Source organism: Anopheles marshallii, chromosome 3 (assembly GCF_943734725.1).
Source record: "Anopheles marshallii chromosome 3, idAnoMarsDA_429_01, whole genome shotgun sequence".
NCBI lineage: Eukaryota > Metazoa > Arthropoda > Insecta > Diptera > Culicidae > Anopheles > Anopheles marshallii.
Genome location: NC_071327.1, coordinates 54,578,847 through 54,593,841, shown reverse-complemented (window position 1 = coordinate 54,593,841; position 14,995 = coordinate 54,578,847). Strand labels below are relative to the sequence as shown.

Here is a 14,995-nt window from a genome sequence, read left to right as displayed (position 1 = left end):
CTACTCCACATTGTGGTTCTGTTGCACCGGCTGGCAATGTTCCAGCTACTCTAAGTTCGGGTTCGCTACGATCGGCTGGCGATATTCCAGCTACACCACGTTCGGGTTCTGTTGCATCGGCTGGTAATATTCCAGCTACACCACGTTGTGGTTCTGTTGCACCGGCTGGAAATATTCCAGCTACACCACGTACAGGTACAGTTCCAGCGGTGGATATTACAATCCACCCGGTCCAACGTCAGATGGCACCGCAATGGAGATTTTATCCAAATTCTGCCTTGCAAGAACAAGCCGAGGTGTATTGGATTGTCAATGAAACGCTGACAGATCTCGGAAGACGCTATCATACCGAGGGGCGTGAACCACCACAATCACCGAATCAGGTCCCACCGACAAACGAAGATCCTTTGGTCGTTCATGATTATGACGATGATCAGCCGAGAGAAGGTAAGTGACTTCACGATTTGCGAAGTTTTATGAACTTTAGAAAAACAATTGCCAGGGATCCTTTTTGTCATAATCTCTTCTTTGGCTTTGCAACGGTGGTTTACATGCTTTCTTCGTTGCTTAACTCCCGTTGAGGTTTTCCGTCCGGAACACTCGCAGTTCCTATGCGATATTGAATGTTTGCATCCGCAGGTGTCAACTGTTCCTGATTCCGCATCCACCGCATCCACGCTTCCTGGTATTGTGACCACGTTGGATGGTTGGACCACCAAATTGGACGTTGGTCGACCAGGGGATTGCAGGAACATTTTTAATTGAAGGTTCATTCATTAGCTTTAGCTTAGTTCAATTCTAGTCAATGTCGATGATTGTTCGAATTCTAGCCACCAACTGACATAAGCATTCCAATAAAAATGGCAATCGCAGAAGGTTCGAAACTTTCGTTACGCTAGTCGAACGGATGTCGTCATCGCATTCCACTGTACGTGACGTTGCATCATTTACCAGATAGTCGCCATTGTGCGAGAATCGGGACCGCTGGCGTCGAGTTGCTGTGAAGGGTTCGCGCCGCAAATGGCTTGCCTGTCTGCGATCGTACGACTGGATCGAATCCCTTCGCTTATCGTCGTAAAATAAAGCGACCGTTTCTGGATGGTTTAGTTTTCCGGCGCGTCTATGTCGCCAGTATTTTTCTTTGTCTGAAATTCTTCACGTGCCTGCTTCCGGTGTGTGATGTGTGGCTGGGTCGGGTCGGCCCGAGCACAAAATTTGCTGATCGCATAGAAAATGTGCTCCACATCTCTGTGCGTCTGTGCACTACGTGTGTTTTTCTACATTTGGGGTTCGGAGACGGTTCCCCCATACGGGGCTCAATTATTTTTTTCTTGAAATTTATTTTCTACTTTGAAGAAGCATGACGTAACAATAACAAATAATTCTTCTACGATGTGTTGTCCCAATCACTCTTCATGGTTGTAACATTTTTGTATGTTTTGTCTACTTTCAGAACCGTCCTAAACTGTTCTTACTCGTCGCAAGAAACGGTCTTCCCTTCATCGGACAGTTGAAACGTTCAAACTCCCTGTGCACCAACTCCGACTTATTGCCCACGAGATCGATCAGATTGTTCCAGTAGCTGTTCGCCGCGATCGCGTGTCCCCGTTGGCTGAAATGGAAACAGTCGACCGAGGCGATGCCTGCATCGGTGTCACCATTCTGGAGCGTAGGCAGCGTCAGATGCTCCGGAAATGGTTGATAGTTAACGACGAAATCGGAGTCACTGGAGAACTCGTCCCGCTCGGCGACGGTCTGCTGTACTCGGTTCCACTGCTTCATGATACGCGCCAGCCGCGGTTGGAAGGACTCAAACCGTGCTCCAAACACACAGGAACACTCGAACGAATGGGTGGTAACGCACGACGCTGGCTTCGGGATGAACGTTCTCAAGATGCTAACATCTGCATGCAGTTGAAGGGAAGATGAACGGAAACGGAAAGAGAAGAGGGAGATTCTTTCAATATGATTTGTTTTCCAACATATATGTTATGAATCACATGCTTACTGATTGTTGCCACAATATTAACCATAGTTCTCGGCAGATACTTGCGAAGTAGTCTCAAGGTTTCCAGCAAATTTTGCTCATGTTGGTAGAGTGCTTTCTCGGGCTTGGGCAGGTAGCAGATGCGGCTACAGAAATCATTATGTCCGATGAGAATAGTTATCAGCTTCCAATGATTTTGGATATCGACCGTTCGGTCTGACTGCATACGTTTGATGAGATTTCTCGCTTGGTGCGGCAGTGTTCCTGTCCTGACTCATGCCGCCTATTTCGGCCACATCAAATCTGTGGCCCAGAAATCAAAATTAAGAAAACAGTATAGAAGGGACTATTTTGCAAGTAGGAAACCAATGCGTTCAATTACCTTGACTCCCTGTCGATGGATAGACTGTCGGCAACGACATAACCAATCAGGTTCGGATTGAACACCTTCAGTATGTTCGGTAGAGTTAGATATTGACGCCAGGTACCCTGTCCTCCGATGCACCACGACAGGCCTCGATTCTCGATGACCAGCTCGAGAATTCCGGTTGCCAGCACTCCGGTGCCGGCGGTTAGCGAATCACCGAGAGCCGCTATCACGTCGATGTCTCCAGGACGTAGCTCGTGAACCGAGATAGGAACTTTGGAGCTCCGCATGCCTTCCGTAGGACAGGGAAAGGCTTGCTCAGATGGTACGGGAGATTGTACTTTCTGTATCAGGAATAGGAAGGCGAATGATTAGGAGGGAAATTCGAGCATGGCAAGATCTTGTCGGTAGAAATGTTCCTAGATTGACATACCCCTTGCGAGCGAGCCTGATTTAATCGGTCCGAATTTGGACCGACATTGTCAAACAGAAAGTTGTGTATCTTCCGATAGAGCGTTAGAAATGGAGGATCATCGAGAAAGGACACTTCCTCCTGAGCGATCGTAGCGTCATTGGTGTTCAATAATAGCAGTAGCGACAGGGACAATGGTAGAACATCCATTCTGCATTGGAAAAATGCGTTTTACGTTGTTATATGTTTATCTTACTCACAATTACTTACATGAATGATGTTTGCTTTTAGTCACAAGGAATCAGCTCAAAATCATCCAACCGATTTCGGTCGCCACGAAGATCGTCTACGAAGAACGTAAAGGAAACTTTAAGACAGAGGCAGTCGAGGCACGTCCTCGCGTTGCTTCTGTTGGAACAGTGAATTCCGTTTTGAAATCGGTTGTGAAATGAACCCGAGCTTTTATAGTATCGCTAAGAGTCACTTGCGCTTGCCATGCGGCACAAGGACGACAGATAAATAATCTTCATATTGTATTTTAACTTTTTATCAACACATTACTTGATTATTGATGTCGCAATCAAAAAGCGATTGGTTTTAACTAAAAACTAACTCGCACGATGCGGAACAAGGACGATTTATATGAAGAAGCGTCATACTATTCCAAACATGGTTTACTAACACAAAGCATTATCCATATCGCAAACAGAAAGCGATGTTTTCGTTCTAATGTACGAACATATCTATCAATGGGTATGTTTAAAAAAAATTACACGCGTCGCCATTACTAACCAATAAAGCTTTCTGCTTGTTTTAAACAAATGATTATGTCTTGCGTTTTATTTTACAATCACAAAGAATTTCTTCCGAAAGTCGTCATAGCGTTTTCGGATGTTTAGCAGCTGAGAAATACTTGGGACAACACACCACCATCGTTAAATTAAGTACAATCTTTTTACGAGTTACGCGAATTCGAGATACGCGAATCCCAAAATTTAGACAATTTGTGTAATTGAATTGTAATGTAATTGTAATTGAATTGAAGTTTGTATTTGTCAAATTTCAAATTTGCCCAAAACTACGTTTCATAAATTTTGTTACAAACGTACTCTATTTGACGAAATAAACAAAAAAATATCAATTATTAGTGTGCTTTATAATGAGAAAAGAAGAAATTGATCATTGAATACCAACTATAAACGATATTATAAAGAGAATTCGAGTTACGCGAATATCTCTGGCACGCATTATTCGCGTAACTCGGAAAAGACTGTGAACGGATTTACAGATTTCGGATTATTTTCTTGTGTTGTAATATTTACCGGACTTGCAGTTGATGTAGTGTAGAAAAAGAGAGGATGTTTTATTTCGTGGCACCCGTATTTATAAATTTTGTTTTTTGAGTGCCCCTGACACTCACTTTCCGACAGTTGACGAAACTAAACGAAAGCGATCGTCAACTGTCAACTTCCTGCTTGCGGTGTTATTTTGCGTGAACAGACTGTATAAAAATCTTATTTTTTATTGAGATGTTCCTGTGGATGTACATGCATGAGAACGTATGATGAAGGATCCTATCCGTTACGCATATCTTAAGAACCTACAACGAGTAGCGAAATGATCTATAAATCGATTGGTGCATTGATAGCCTGAATCTCCTGTCCAATCCACCCGTTCCGACCACGTGTACGTGTGTGTATAGATTTAATATCACATTTAGATAAGGTGCGCTTTCCTCCAGGTGCGGTGCAGTACCCGTTGTCCTTAGCTATTGCCGGGCATACGCAGAAATGGCACGTCCGCACTAGGACACTTGAACAGCGTGAATTCTCTCTCCCAGTTCATCGATTTACCCCCAACCGGTTCAAGCATATTATGCCACAGTGCGTTCGAGGCCAAGGCGTACCCTTTTTGGCTGAGATGAAAGCAGTTCAGCGACATACATGTACGTGAAGTCCGCATCACCGTTCGGTGTCTCCGGGAAGGTAAGGTTCACGGTGAACATCAGTCAGTCAGTCGCGGCATTGTGACAGAGGCTGCTGAATAGCGGATGACAACCGCTAGTTGACATTCGCCACGGGTTACCCTGTGCTTTGGGACCATTCGGTTCGGAAGGCGCAGAACGATCAGTTGAAACGTAAGAGCTCTGGCGCATTATCAAAGTGCCAGTCGTCGAACGCAGTGCTCCAGTGAAGTGAACTCTCCAATACAGTGAGCCTTCCGTTAAGGTGTGTGAAAGTGTATTTCACCAAAATAACTTCAAGAAATCATTGGTATTCCGGCCAAAAATCATAAACTTTCAGTGAAAACGTGTAATTTGTTTGAAAATGGCGCAAAACCCTCGTGACCAACAAAGTGCTAAGGATATGCTGAACCTCAATGATGTCCTTTGTCCGTTGTGTCGTCATGTAAGAGAGCTGCGAGAGCAAAATCGGCATGCTGAAGCGAGCAGTTGGTTGGAGCTGGTTGGTCGACATTTGCAGGGATTGACACATGCAGATGATAACTACCGTACCCATGGAGGACGGCACCGTAATGTCAGATCGCACCGCCGTTCAAACGCTCGAGGAACCCTGTTGGTGCCATCGTGCGTCCAGCCCCAGGTACGTCTAGTACGTTCCCGCCGAAATCCGACTATCTACTGGTTAGACGTTGCAAGCGCACCAGCTACAGGCCGGGCCTGTACTGCCTGCGTTAACAGTGGAAAAGGCCAAGCTACGGTACTTACACCAGGGGTTGGTGCAAAACAGCGGACGGCAGCTGCTGCACGCTCAGGTTTCGGAGCCCCGGCTGGCAATGTTCCAGCTACTCCACGTTCGGGTACTGTACGACCGGTTGGCGATATTACAGCTACACCACGTTCGGGTTCTGTACAACCGGATTGCGATATTCCAGCTACACCACGTTCGGGTTCGGTACGACCGACTGGCGATATTGCAGCTACTCAACGTTCGGGTTCTGTACGACCGACAGGCGATATTCCGGCTACTCCTCGTTGTGGTTCTGTTGCATCGGCTGAAAATATTCCAGCTACACCACGTTGTGGTTCTGTTGCATCGGCTGGTAGTATTCCAGCTACACCACGTACAGGTACAGTTCCAGCGGTGGATATTACAATCCACCCGGTCCAACGTCAGACGGCACCGCAATTGAGATTGTATCCAAATTCTGCCTTGCAAGAACAAGCCGAGGTGTATTGGATTGTCAATGAAACGCTGACAGATCTCGGAAGACACTATCATACCGAGGGGCGTGAACCACCACAACCACCGAATCAGGTCCCACGGACAAACGAAGAACTTTTGGTCGTTCATGATTATGACGATGACCAGCCGAGAGAAGGTAAGTGACTTCACGATTTGTGGAGTTTTATGCACTTTAGAAAAACAATTGCCAGGTCCTTTTTTGTCATAATCTCTTCTTTGGCTATGCAACACTGGTTTACATGGTTTCTTCGTGGCTTTACTCCTGTTGAGGGTTTCCGTCCGGAACACTCGCAGTTCCTGTGCGATATTAAATGTTTGCATCCGCAGGTGTCAAGTGTTTCTGATTCCGCATCCGCGCTACCTGGTATTGAGACCACATTGGATGGTGATGACCAAATTGGACGTTGGTCGACCAGGGGATTGCAGGAACATTTTTAATTGAATATTCATTCATTAGCTTAAGCTTAGTTCAATTCTAGTCAATGTCGATGATTGTTCGAATTCTAGCCACCAGCTAACATAAGCATTCCAATAAAAATGGCATTCGCAGAAGGTTCGAAACTTTCGTTACGCTAGTCGAACGGATGTCGTCATCGCATTCCACTGTACGTGACGTTGCATCATTTACCAGATAGTCGCCATTGTGCGAGAATCGGGACCGCTGGCGTCGAGTTGCTGTGAAGGGTTCGCGCCGCAAATGGCTTGCCTGTCTGCGAACGTACGACCGGATCGAATCCCTTCGCTTATCGTCGTAAAATAAAGCGACCGTTTCTGGATGGTTTAGTTTTCCGGCGCGTCTATGTCGCCAGTATTTTTCTTTGTCTGAAATTCTTCACGTGCCTGCTTCCGGTGTGTGATGTGTGGCTGGGTCGGGTCGGCCCGAGCACAAAATTTGCTGATCGCATAGAAAATGTGCTCCACATCTCTGTGCGTCTGTGCACTACGTGTGTTTTTCTACATTTGGGGTTCGGAGACGGTTCCCCCATACGGGGCTCAATTATTTTTTTCTTGAAATTTATTTTCTACTTTGAAGAAGCATGACGTAACAATAACAAATAATTCTTCTACGATGTGTTGTCCCAATCACTCTTCATGGTTGTAACATTTTTGTATGTTTTGTCTACTTTCAGAACCGTCCTAAACTGTTCTTACTCGTCGCAAGAAACGGTCTTCCCTTCATCGGACAGTTGAAACGTTCAAACTCCCTGTGCACCAGCTCCGACTTATTGCCCACGAGATCGATCAGATTGTTCCAGTAGCTGTTCGCCGCGATCGCGTGTCCCCGTTGGCTGAAATGGAAACAATCGACCGAGGCGATGCCTGCATCGGTGTCACCATTCTGGAGCGTAGGCAGCGTCAGATGCTCCGGAAATGGTTGATAGTTAACGACGAAATCGGAGTCACTGGAGAACTCGTCCCGCTCGGCGACGGTCTGCTGTACTCGGTTCCACTGCTTCATGATACGCGCCAGCCGCGGTTGGAAGGACTCAAACCGTGCTCCAAACACACAGGAACACTCGAACGAATGGGTGGTAACGCACGACGCTGGCTTCGGGATGAACGTTCTCAAGATGCTAACATCTGCATGCAGTTGAAGGGAAGGGAAGGGAAGATGAACGGAAACGGAAAGAGAAGAGGGAGATTCTTTCAATATTATTTGTTTTCCAACATATATGTTATTAATCGCATGCTTACTGATTGTTGCCACAATATTAACCATAGTTCTAGGCAGATACTTGCGAAGTAGTCTCAAGGTTTCCAGCAAATTTTGCTCATGTTGGTAGAGTGCTTTCTCGGGCTTGGGCAGGTAGCAGATGCGGCTACAGAAATCATTATGTCCGATGAGAATAGTTATCAGCTTCCAATGATTTTGGATATCGACCGTTCGATCCGACTGCATGCGTTTGATGAGATTTCTCGCTTGGTGCGGCAGATCCTGACTCATGCCGCCTATTTCGGCCACATCAAATCTGTGGCCCAGAAATCAAAATTAAGAAAACAGTATAGAAGGGACTATTTCGCAAGTAGGAAACCAGTGCGTTCAATTACCTTGACTCCCTGTCGATGGATAGACTGTCGCCAACGACATAACCATTCAGGTTCGGATTGAACACCTTCAGTATGTTCGGTAGAGTTAGATATTGACGCCAGGTACCCTGTCCTCCGATGCACCACGACAGGCCCCGATTCTCGATGACCAGCTCAAGAATTCCGGTTGCTAGCACTCCCGTGCCGGCGGTTAGCGAATCACCGAGAGCCGCTATGACGTCGATGTCTCCAGGACGTAGCTCGTGAACCGAGATAGGAACTTTGGAGCTCCGCATGCCTTCCGTAGGACAGGGAAAGGCTTGCTCAGATGGTACGGGAGATTGTACTTTCTGTATCAGGAATAGGAAGGCGAATGATTAGGAGGGAAATTCGAGCATGGCAAGATCTTGTCGGTAGAAATGTTCGTAGATTGACATACCCCTTGCGAGCGAGCCTGATTTAATCGGTCCGAACTTGGACCGACATTGTCAAACAGAAAGTTGTGTATCTTGCGATAAAGCGTTAGAAATGGAGGATCATCGAGAAAGGACACTTCCTCCTGAGCGATCGTAGCGTCATTGGTGTTCAATAATAGCAGTAGCGACAGGGACAATGGTAGAACATCCATAATACTGCATTGGAAAAATGCGTTTTACGTTGTTTTATGTTTATCTTACTCACAATTACTTACATGAATGATGTTTGCTGTTAGTTATAGGGAATCAGCTCAAAATCATCCAACCGATTTCGGTCGCCACGAAGATCGTCTACGAAGAACGTAAAGGAAACTTTCAGACAGTGGCAGTCGAGGCACGTCCTCGCGTTGCTTCTGTTGGAACAGTGAATTCCGTTTTGAAATCGGTTGTGAAATGAACCCGAGCTTTTATAGTATCGCTAAGAGTCACTTGCGCTTGCCATGCGGCACAAGGACGACAGATAAAAATTCTCTTCATATTGTACTTCAACGTTTTATCAACACATTACTTGATTATTGATGTCGCAATCAAAAAGCGATTGGTTTTAACTACAAACTAACCCGCACGATGCGGAACAAGGACGATTTATATGAAGAAGCGTCATACTATTCCAAACATGGTTTACTAACACAAAGCATTATCCATAGCGCAAACAGAAAGCGATGTTTTAGTTATAATGTACGAACATATCTATCAATGAGTATGTTTAAAAAAAATTACACGCGTCGCCATTACTAACCAATAAAGCTTTCTGCTTGTTTTAAACAAATGATCATGTCTTGCGTTTTATTGAACAATCACAAAGAATTTCTTCCAAAAGTCGTCATAGCGTTTTCGGATGTAAACATCCTGGGCAGCTGAGAAATACTTGGGACAACACACCACCATCGTTAAATTAAGTACAGTCTTTTTACGAGTGAAGCGACACTGGAGTTACTCGAATTTGAGATACGCGAATCCCAAAATTTAGACAGTTTGTGTAATTGAATTGTAATGTAATTGTAATTGAATTGAAGTTTGTATTTGTCAAAATTCAAATTTGCTCAAAACTACGTTACATTTTGATGTTAAAAGTATAAATTTTGATAAAAATGTACTCTATTTGACGAAATAAACATGAAAATATCAATTATTAGTGTGCTTCGTAATGAGAAAAGAAGAAATGGATCATTGAATATTAACTATAAACGATATTATGAAGAGAATTCGAGTTACGCGAATATTTCTGGCACGCATTATTCGCGTAACTCAGAAAAGACTGTGAACGGATTTGCAGATTTCGGATTATTTTCTTGTGTTGTAATATTTACCGGACTTGCAGTTGATGTAGCGTAGAAAAAGAGAGGATGTTTTATTTCGTGGCACCCGTATTTATAAATTTTGTTTTTTGAGTGCAACTGACACTCACTTTCCGACAGTTGACGAAACTGAACGAAATCGATCGTCAACTGTCAACTTCCTGCTTGCGGTGTTATTTTGCGTGAACAGACTGTATAAAAATCTTATTTTTAAATGAGATGTTCCTATGGATGTACATGCATAAGTACGTATGAAGAAGGATCCTATCCGTTACGCATATCTTAAGAACCTACAACGAGTAGCGAAATGATCTTTATTTCGATTGGTGCATTGATAGCCTTAATCTCCTGTCCAATCCACCCGTCCCGACCACGTGTACGTGTGTGTATAAATTTAATATCACATTTAGATAAGGTACACTTTCCTCCAGGTGCGGTGCAGTATCCGTTGTCCTTAGCTATTGCCGGGCGTACGCAGGAATGGCACGTCCGCGCTAGGACACTTGAACAGCGTGAATTCTCTCTCCCAGTTCATCGATTTTCCCCCAACCGGTTCAAGCATATTATGCCACAGTGCGTTCGAGGCCAAGGCGTACCCTTTTTGGCTGAGATGAAAGCAGTTCAGCGACATGTACGTGAAGTCCGCATCACCGTTCGGTGTCTCCGGGAAGGTAAGGTTCACGGTGAACATCAGTCAGTCGGTCGCGGCATTGTGACAGCGGCTGCTGAATGGCGGATGACAACCGCTAGTTGACATTCGCCACGGGTCACCCTGTGCTTTGGTACCATTCGGTTCGGAAGGCGCAGAACGATCAGTTGAAACGCAAGAGCTCTGTCGCATTATCGAAGTGCCAGTCGTCGAACGCAGTGCTCCAGTGAAGTGAACTCTCCAATACAGTGAGCCTTCCGTTAAGGTGTGTGAAAGTGTATTTCACCAAAATAACTTCAAGAAATCATTGGTATTCCGACAAAAAATCATAAACTTTCAGTGAAAACGTGTAATTTGTTTGAAAATGTCGCAAAACCCTCGTGACCAACAAAGTGCTAAGGATATTCTGAACCTCAATGATGTCCTTTGTCCGTTGTGTCGTCATGTAAGAGAACTGCGAGAGCAAAATCGGCATGCTGAAGCGAGCAGTTGGTTGGAGCTGGTTGGTCGACATTTGCAGGAATTGACCCATGCAGATGATAACTACCGTACCCATGGAGGACGGCACCGTAATGGCAGATCGCACCGCCGTTCAAACGCTCGAGAAACCCTGTTGGTGGCATCGGGCGACCAGCCCCAGGTACGTCTAGTACGTTCCCGCCGAAATCCGACTATCTACTGGTTAGACGTTGCAAGCGCACCAGCTACAGGCCGGGCATGTACTGCCTGCGTTAACAGTGGAAAAGGCCAAGCTACGGTACTTACACCAGGGGTTGGTGCAAAACAGCGGACGGCAGCTGCTGCACGCTCAGGTTTCGGAGCCCCGGCTGGCAATGTTCCAGCTACTCCACGTTCGGGTTCTGTACGACCGGCTGGCGATATTCCGGCTACCCCACGTTCTGGTTCTGTACGACCGACTGGCGATATTCCGGCTGCTCCACGTTCGGGTTCTGTACGACCGGCTGGCGATATTCCAGCTACTCAACGTTCGGGTTCTGTTACACCGACTGGCGATATTCCGGCTGTTCCACGTTCTGGTTCTGTACGACCGACTGGCGATATTCCGGCTGCTCCACGTTCGGGTTCTGTACGACCGGCTGGCGATATTCCAGCTACTCCACGTTGTGGTTCTGTTGCACCGGCTGGTAATATTCCAGTTATTCCACGTTCGGGTTCTGTACGACCGGATGGCGATATTCCAGCTACACCACGTTCGGGTTCTGTTGCATCGGCTGGTAATATTCCAGCTACACCACGTTGTGGTTCTGTTGCATCGGCTGGTAATATTCCGGCTGCTCCACGTTCGGGTTCTGTGCGACCGGATGGCGATATTCCAGCTACTCAACGTTCGGGTTCCGTACGACCGGCTGGTAATATTCCAGCTACTCAACGTTCGGGTTCTGTTGCATCGGCTGGTAATATTCCAGCTACACCACGTACAGGTACAGTTCCAGCGGTGGATATTACAATCCACCCGGTCCAACGTCAGACGGCACCGCAATTGAGATTGTATCCAAATTCTGCCTTGCAAGAACAAGCCGAGGTGTATTGGATTGTCGATGAAACGCTGACAGCTCCCGGAAGACGCTATCATACCCAGGGCCGTGAACCACCACAATCACCGAATCAGGTCCCACCGACAAACGAAGATCCTTTGGTCGTTCATGATTATGACGATGATCAGCCGAGAGAAGGTAAGTGACTCCACGATTTGCGAAGTTTTATGAACTTTAGAAAAACAATTGCCAGGGGTCCTTTTTGTCATAATCTCTTCTTTGGCTTTGCAACGGTGGTTTACATGCTTTCTTCGTGGCTTGACTCCTGTTGAGGGTTTCCGTCCGGAACACTCGTAGTTCCTGTGCGATATTAAATGTTTGCATCCGCAGGTGTCAAGTGTTCCTGATTCCGCATCCACCGCATCCGCGCTACCTGGTATTGAGACCACGTTGGATGGTGATGACCACATTGGACGTTGGCCGACCAGGGGATTGCAGGAACATTTTTAATTGAAGGTTCATTCATTAGCTTTAGCTTAGTTCAATTCTAGTCCATGTCGATGATTGTTCGAATTCTAGCCACCAGCTGACATAAGCATTCCAATAAAAATGGCAATCGCAGAAGGTTCCAAAGTTTCGTTACGCTAGTCGAACGGATGGCGTCATCGCATTCCACTGTACGTGACGTTGCGTCATTTACCAGATTGTCGCCATTGTGCGAGAATCGGGACCGGTGGCGTCGAGTTGCTGTGAAGGGTTCGCGCCGCAAATGGCTTTCCTGTCTGCGATCGTACGACCGGATCGAATCCCTTCGCTTATCGTCGTAAAATAAAGCGACCGTTTCTGGATGGTTTAGTTTTCCGGCGCGTCCATGTCGCCAGTATTTTTCTTTGTCTGAAATTCTTCACGTGCCTGCTTCCGGTGTGTGATGTGTGGCTGGGTCGGGTCGGCCCGAGCACAAAATTTGCTGATCGCATAGAAAATGTGCTCCACATCTCTGAGCGTCATCTACGTGTGTTTTTCTACATTTGGGGTTCGGTGATGTTTCCCCCATTCGGGGCTCAATTATTTTTTTCTTGAACTTTATTTTCTACTTAGAAGAAGCATGACGTAACAATAACAAATAATTCTTCTACGATGTGTTGTCCCAATCACACATCTTCATGGTTGTAACAATTTGGTATGTTTTGTCTACTTTCAGAACCGTCCTAAACTGTTCTTACTCGTCGCAAGAAACGGTCTTCCCTTCATCGGACAGTTGAAACGTTCAAACTCCCTGTGCACCAGCTCCGACTTATTGCCCACGAGATCGATCAGATTGTTCCAGTAGCTGTTCGCCGCGATCGCGTGTCCCCGTTGGCTGAAATGGAAACAATCGACCGAGGCGATGCCTGCATCGGTGTCACCGTTCTGGAGCGTAGGCAGCGTCAGATGCTCCGGAAATGGTTGATAGTTAACGACGAAATCGGAGTCACTGGAGAACTCGTCCCGCTCGGCGACGGTCTGCTGTACTCGGTTCCACTGCTTCATGATACGCTCCAGCCGCGGTTGGAAGGACTCAAACCGTGCTCCAAACACACAGGAACACTCGAACGAATGGGTGGTAACGCACGACGCTGGCTTCGGGATGAACGTTCTCAAGATGCTAACATCTGCATGCAGTTGAAGGGAAGGGAAGGGAAGGGAAGATGAACGGAAACAGAAAGAGAAGAGAGAGATTCTTTCAATATTATTTGTTTTCCAACACATATGTTATTAATCGCATGCTTACTGATTGTTGCCACAATATTAACCATAGTTCTAGGCAGATACTTGCGAAGTAGTCTCAAGGTTTCCAGCAAATTTTGCTCATGTTGGTAGAGTGCTTTCTCGGGCTTGGGCAGGTAGCAGATGCAGCTACAGAAATCATTATGTCCGATGAGAATAGTTATCAGCTTCCAATGATTTTGGATATCGACCGTTCGATCCGACTGCATACGTTTGATGAGATTTCTCGCTTGGTGCGGCAGATCCTGACTCATGCCGCCTATTTCGGCCACATCAAATCTGTGGCCCAGAAATCAAAATTAAGAAAACAGTATAGAAGGGACTATTTTGCAAATAGGAAGCCAATGCGTTAAATTACCTTGACTCCCTGTCGATGGATAGACTGTCGCCAACGACATAACCATTCAGGTTCGGATTGAACACCTTTAGTATGTTCGGTAGGGTTAGATATTGACGCCAAGTACCCTGTCCTCCGATGCACCACGACAGGCCTCGATTCTCGATGACCAGTTCGAGAATTCCGGTTGCCAGCACTCCGGTGCCGGCGGTTAGCGAATCACCGAGAGCCGCTATGACGTCGATGTCTCCAGGACGTAGCTCGTGAACCGAGATAGGAACTTTGGAGCTACGCATGCCTTCCGTAGGACAGGGAAAAGCTTGCTCAGATGGTACGGGAGATTGTACTTTCTGTATCAGGAATAGGAAGACGAATGATTAGGAGGGAAATTCGAGCATGGCAAGATCTTGTCGGTAGAAATGTTCCTAGATTGACATACCCCTTGCGAGCGAGCTTGATTTAATCGGTCCGAATTTGGACCGACATTGTCAAACAGAAAGTTGTGTATCTTCCGATAGAGCGTTATAAATGGAGGATCATCGAGAAAGGACACTTCCTCCTGAGCGATCGTAGCGTCATTGGTGTTCAATAATAGCAGTAGCGACAGGGACAATGGTAGAACATCCATTCTGCATTGGAAAAATGCGTTTTACGTTGTTATATGTTTCTCTTACTCACAATTACTTACATGAATGATGTTTGCTTTTAGTTATAAGGAATCAGCTCAAAATCATCCAACCGATTTCGGTCGCCACGAAGATCGTCTACGAAGAACGTAAAGGAAACTTTAAGACAGAGGCAGTCGAGGCACGTCCTCGCGTTGCTTCTGTTGGAACAGTGAATTCCGTTTTGAAATCGGTTGTGAAATGAACCTGAGCTTTTATAGTATCACTAAGTGTCACTTGCGCTTGCCATGCGGCACAAGGACGACAGATAAATAATCTTCATATTGTACTTTAACGTTTTATCAAC

The 14,995-nt window shown here is 46.0% G+C and overlaps 2 protein-coding genes and 1 pseudogene across 2 annotated transcripts; all 3 read right to left on the bottom strand.

Moving 5' to 3' along the window:
• Positions 1–1,449: 1,449 nt before the first annotated feature.
• On the bottom strand, positions 1,450–2,976 carry LOC128712839 (phospholipase B1, membrane-associated-like; annotated as a pseudogene).
• A 4,122-nt stretch (positions 2,977–7,098) lies between these two features.
• LOC128712838 (phospholipase B1, membrane-associated-like) lies at positions 7,099–8,628 on the bottom strand. The gene is made up of 4 exons (XM_053807709.1): positions 8,440–8,628; positions 8,022–8,350; positions 7,668–7,942; positions 7,099–7,553 (listed from the first exon to the last, which is right to left on the bottom strand). Exons 1-4 carry the CDS (start codon positions 8,626–8,628, stop codon positions 7,099–7,101), a joined length of 1,248 nt encoding a protein of 415 aa, XP_053663684.1.
• Positions 8,629–13,116: 4,488 nt separating this feature from the next.
• LOC128712837 (phospholipase B1, membrane-associated-like) lies at positions 13,117–14,651 on the bottom strand. Its single transcript, XM_053807708.1, has 4 exons — positions 14,463–14,651; positions 14,045–14,373; positions 13,691–13,965; positions 13,117–13,571 (listed from the first exon to the last, which is right to left on the bottom strand). Exons 1-4 carry the CDS (start codon positions 14,649–14,651, stop codon positions 13,117–13,119), a joined length of 1,248 nt encoding a protein of 415 aa, XP_053663683.1.
• Between the last annotated feature and the right edge of the window lie 344 nt (positions 14,652–14,995).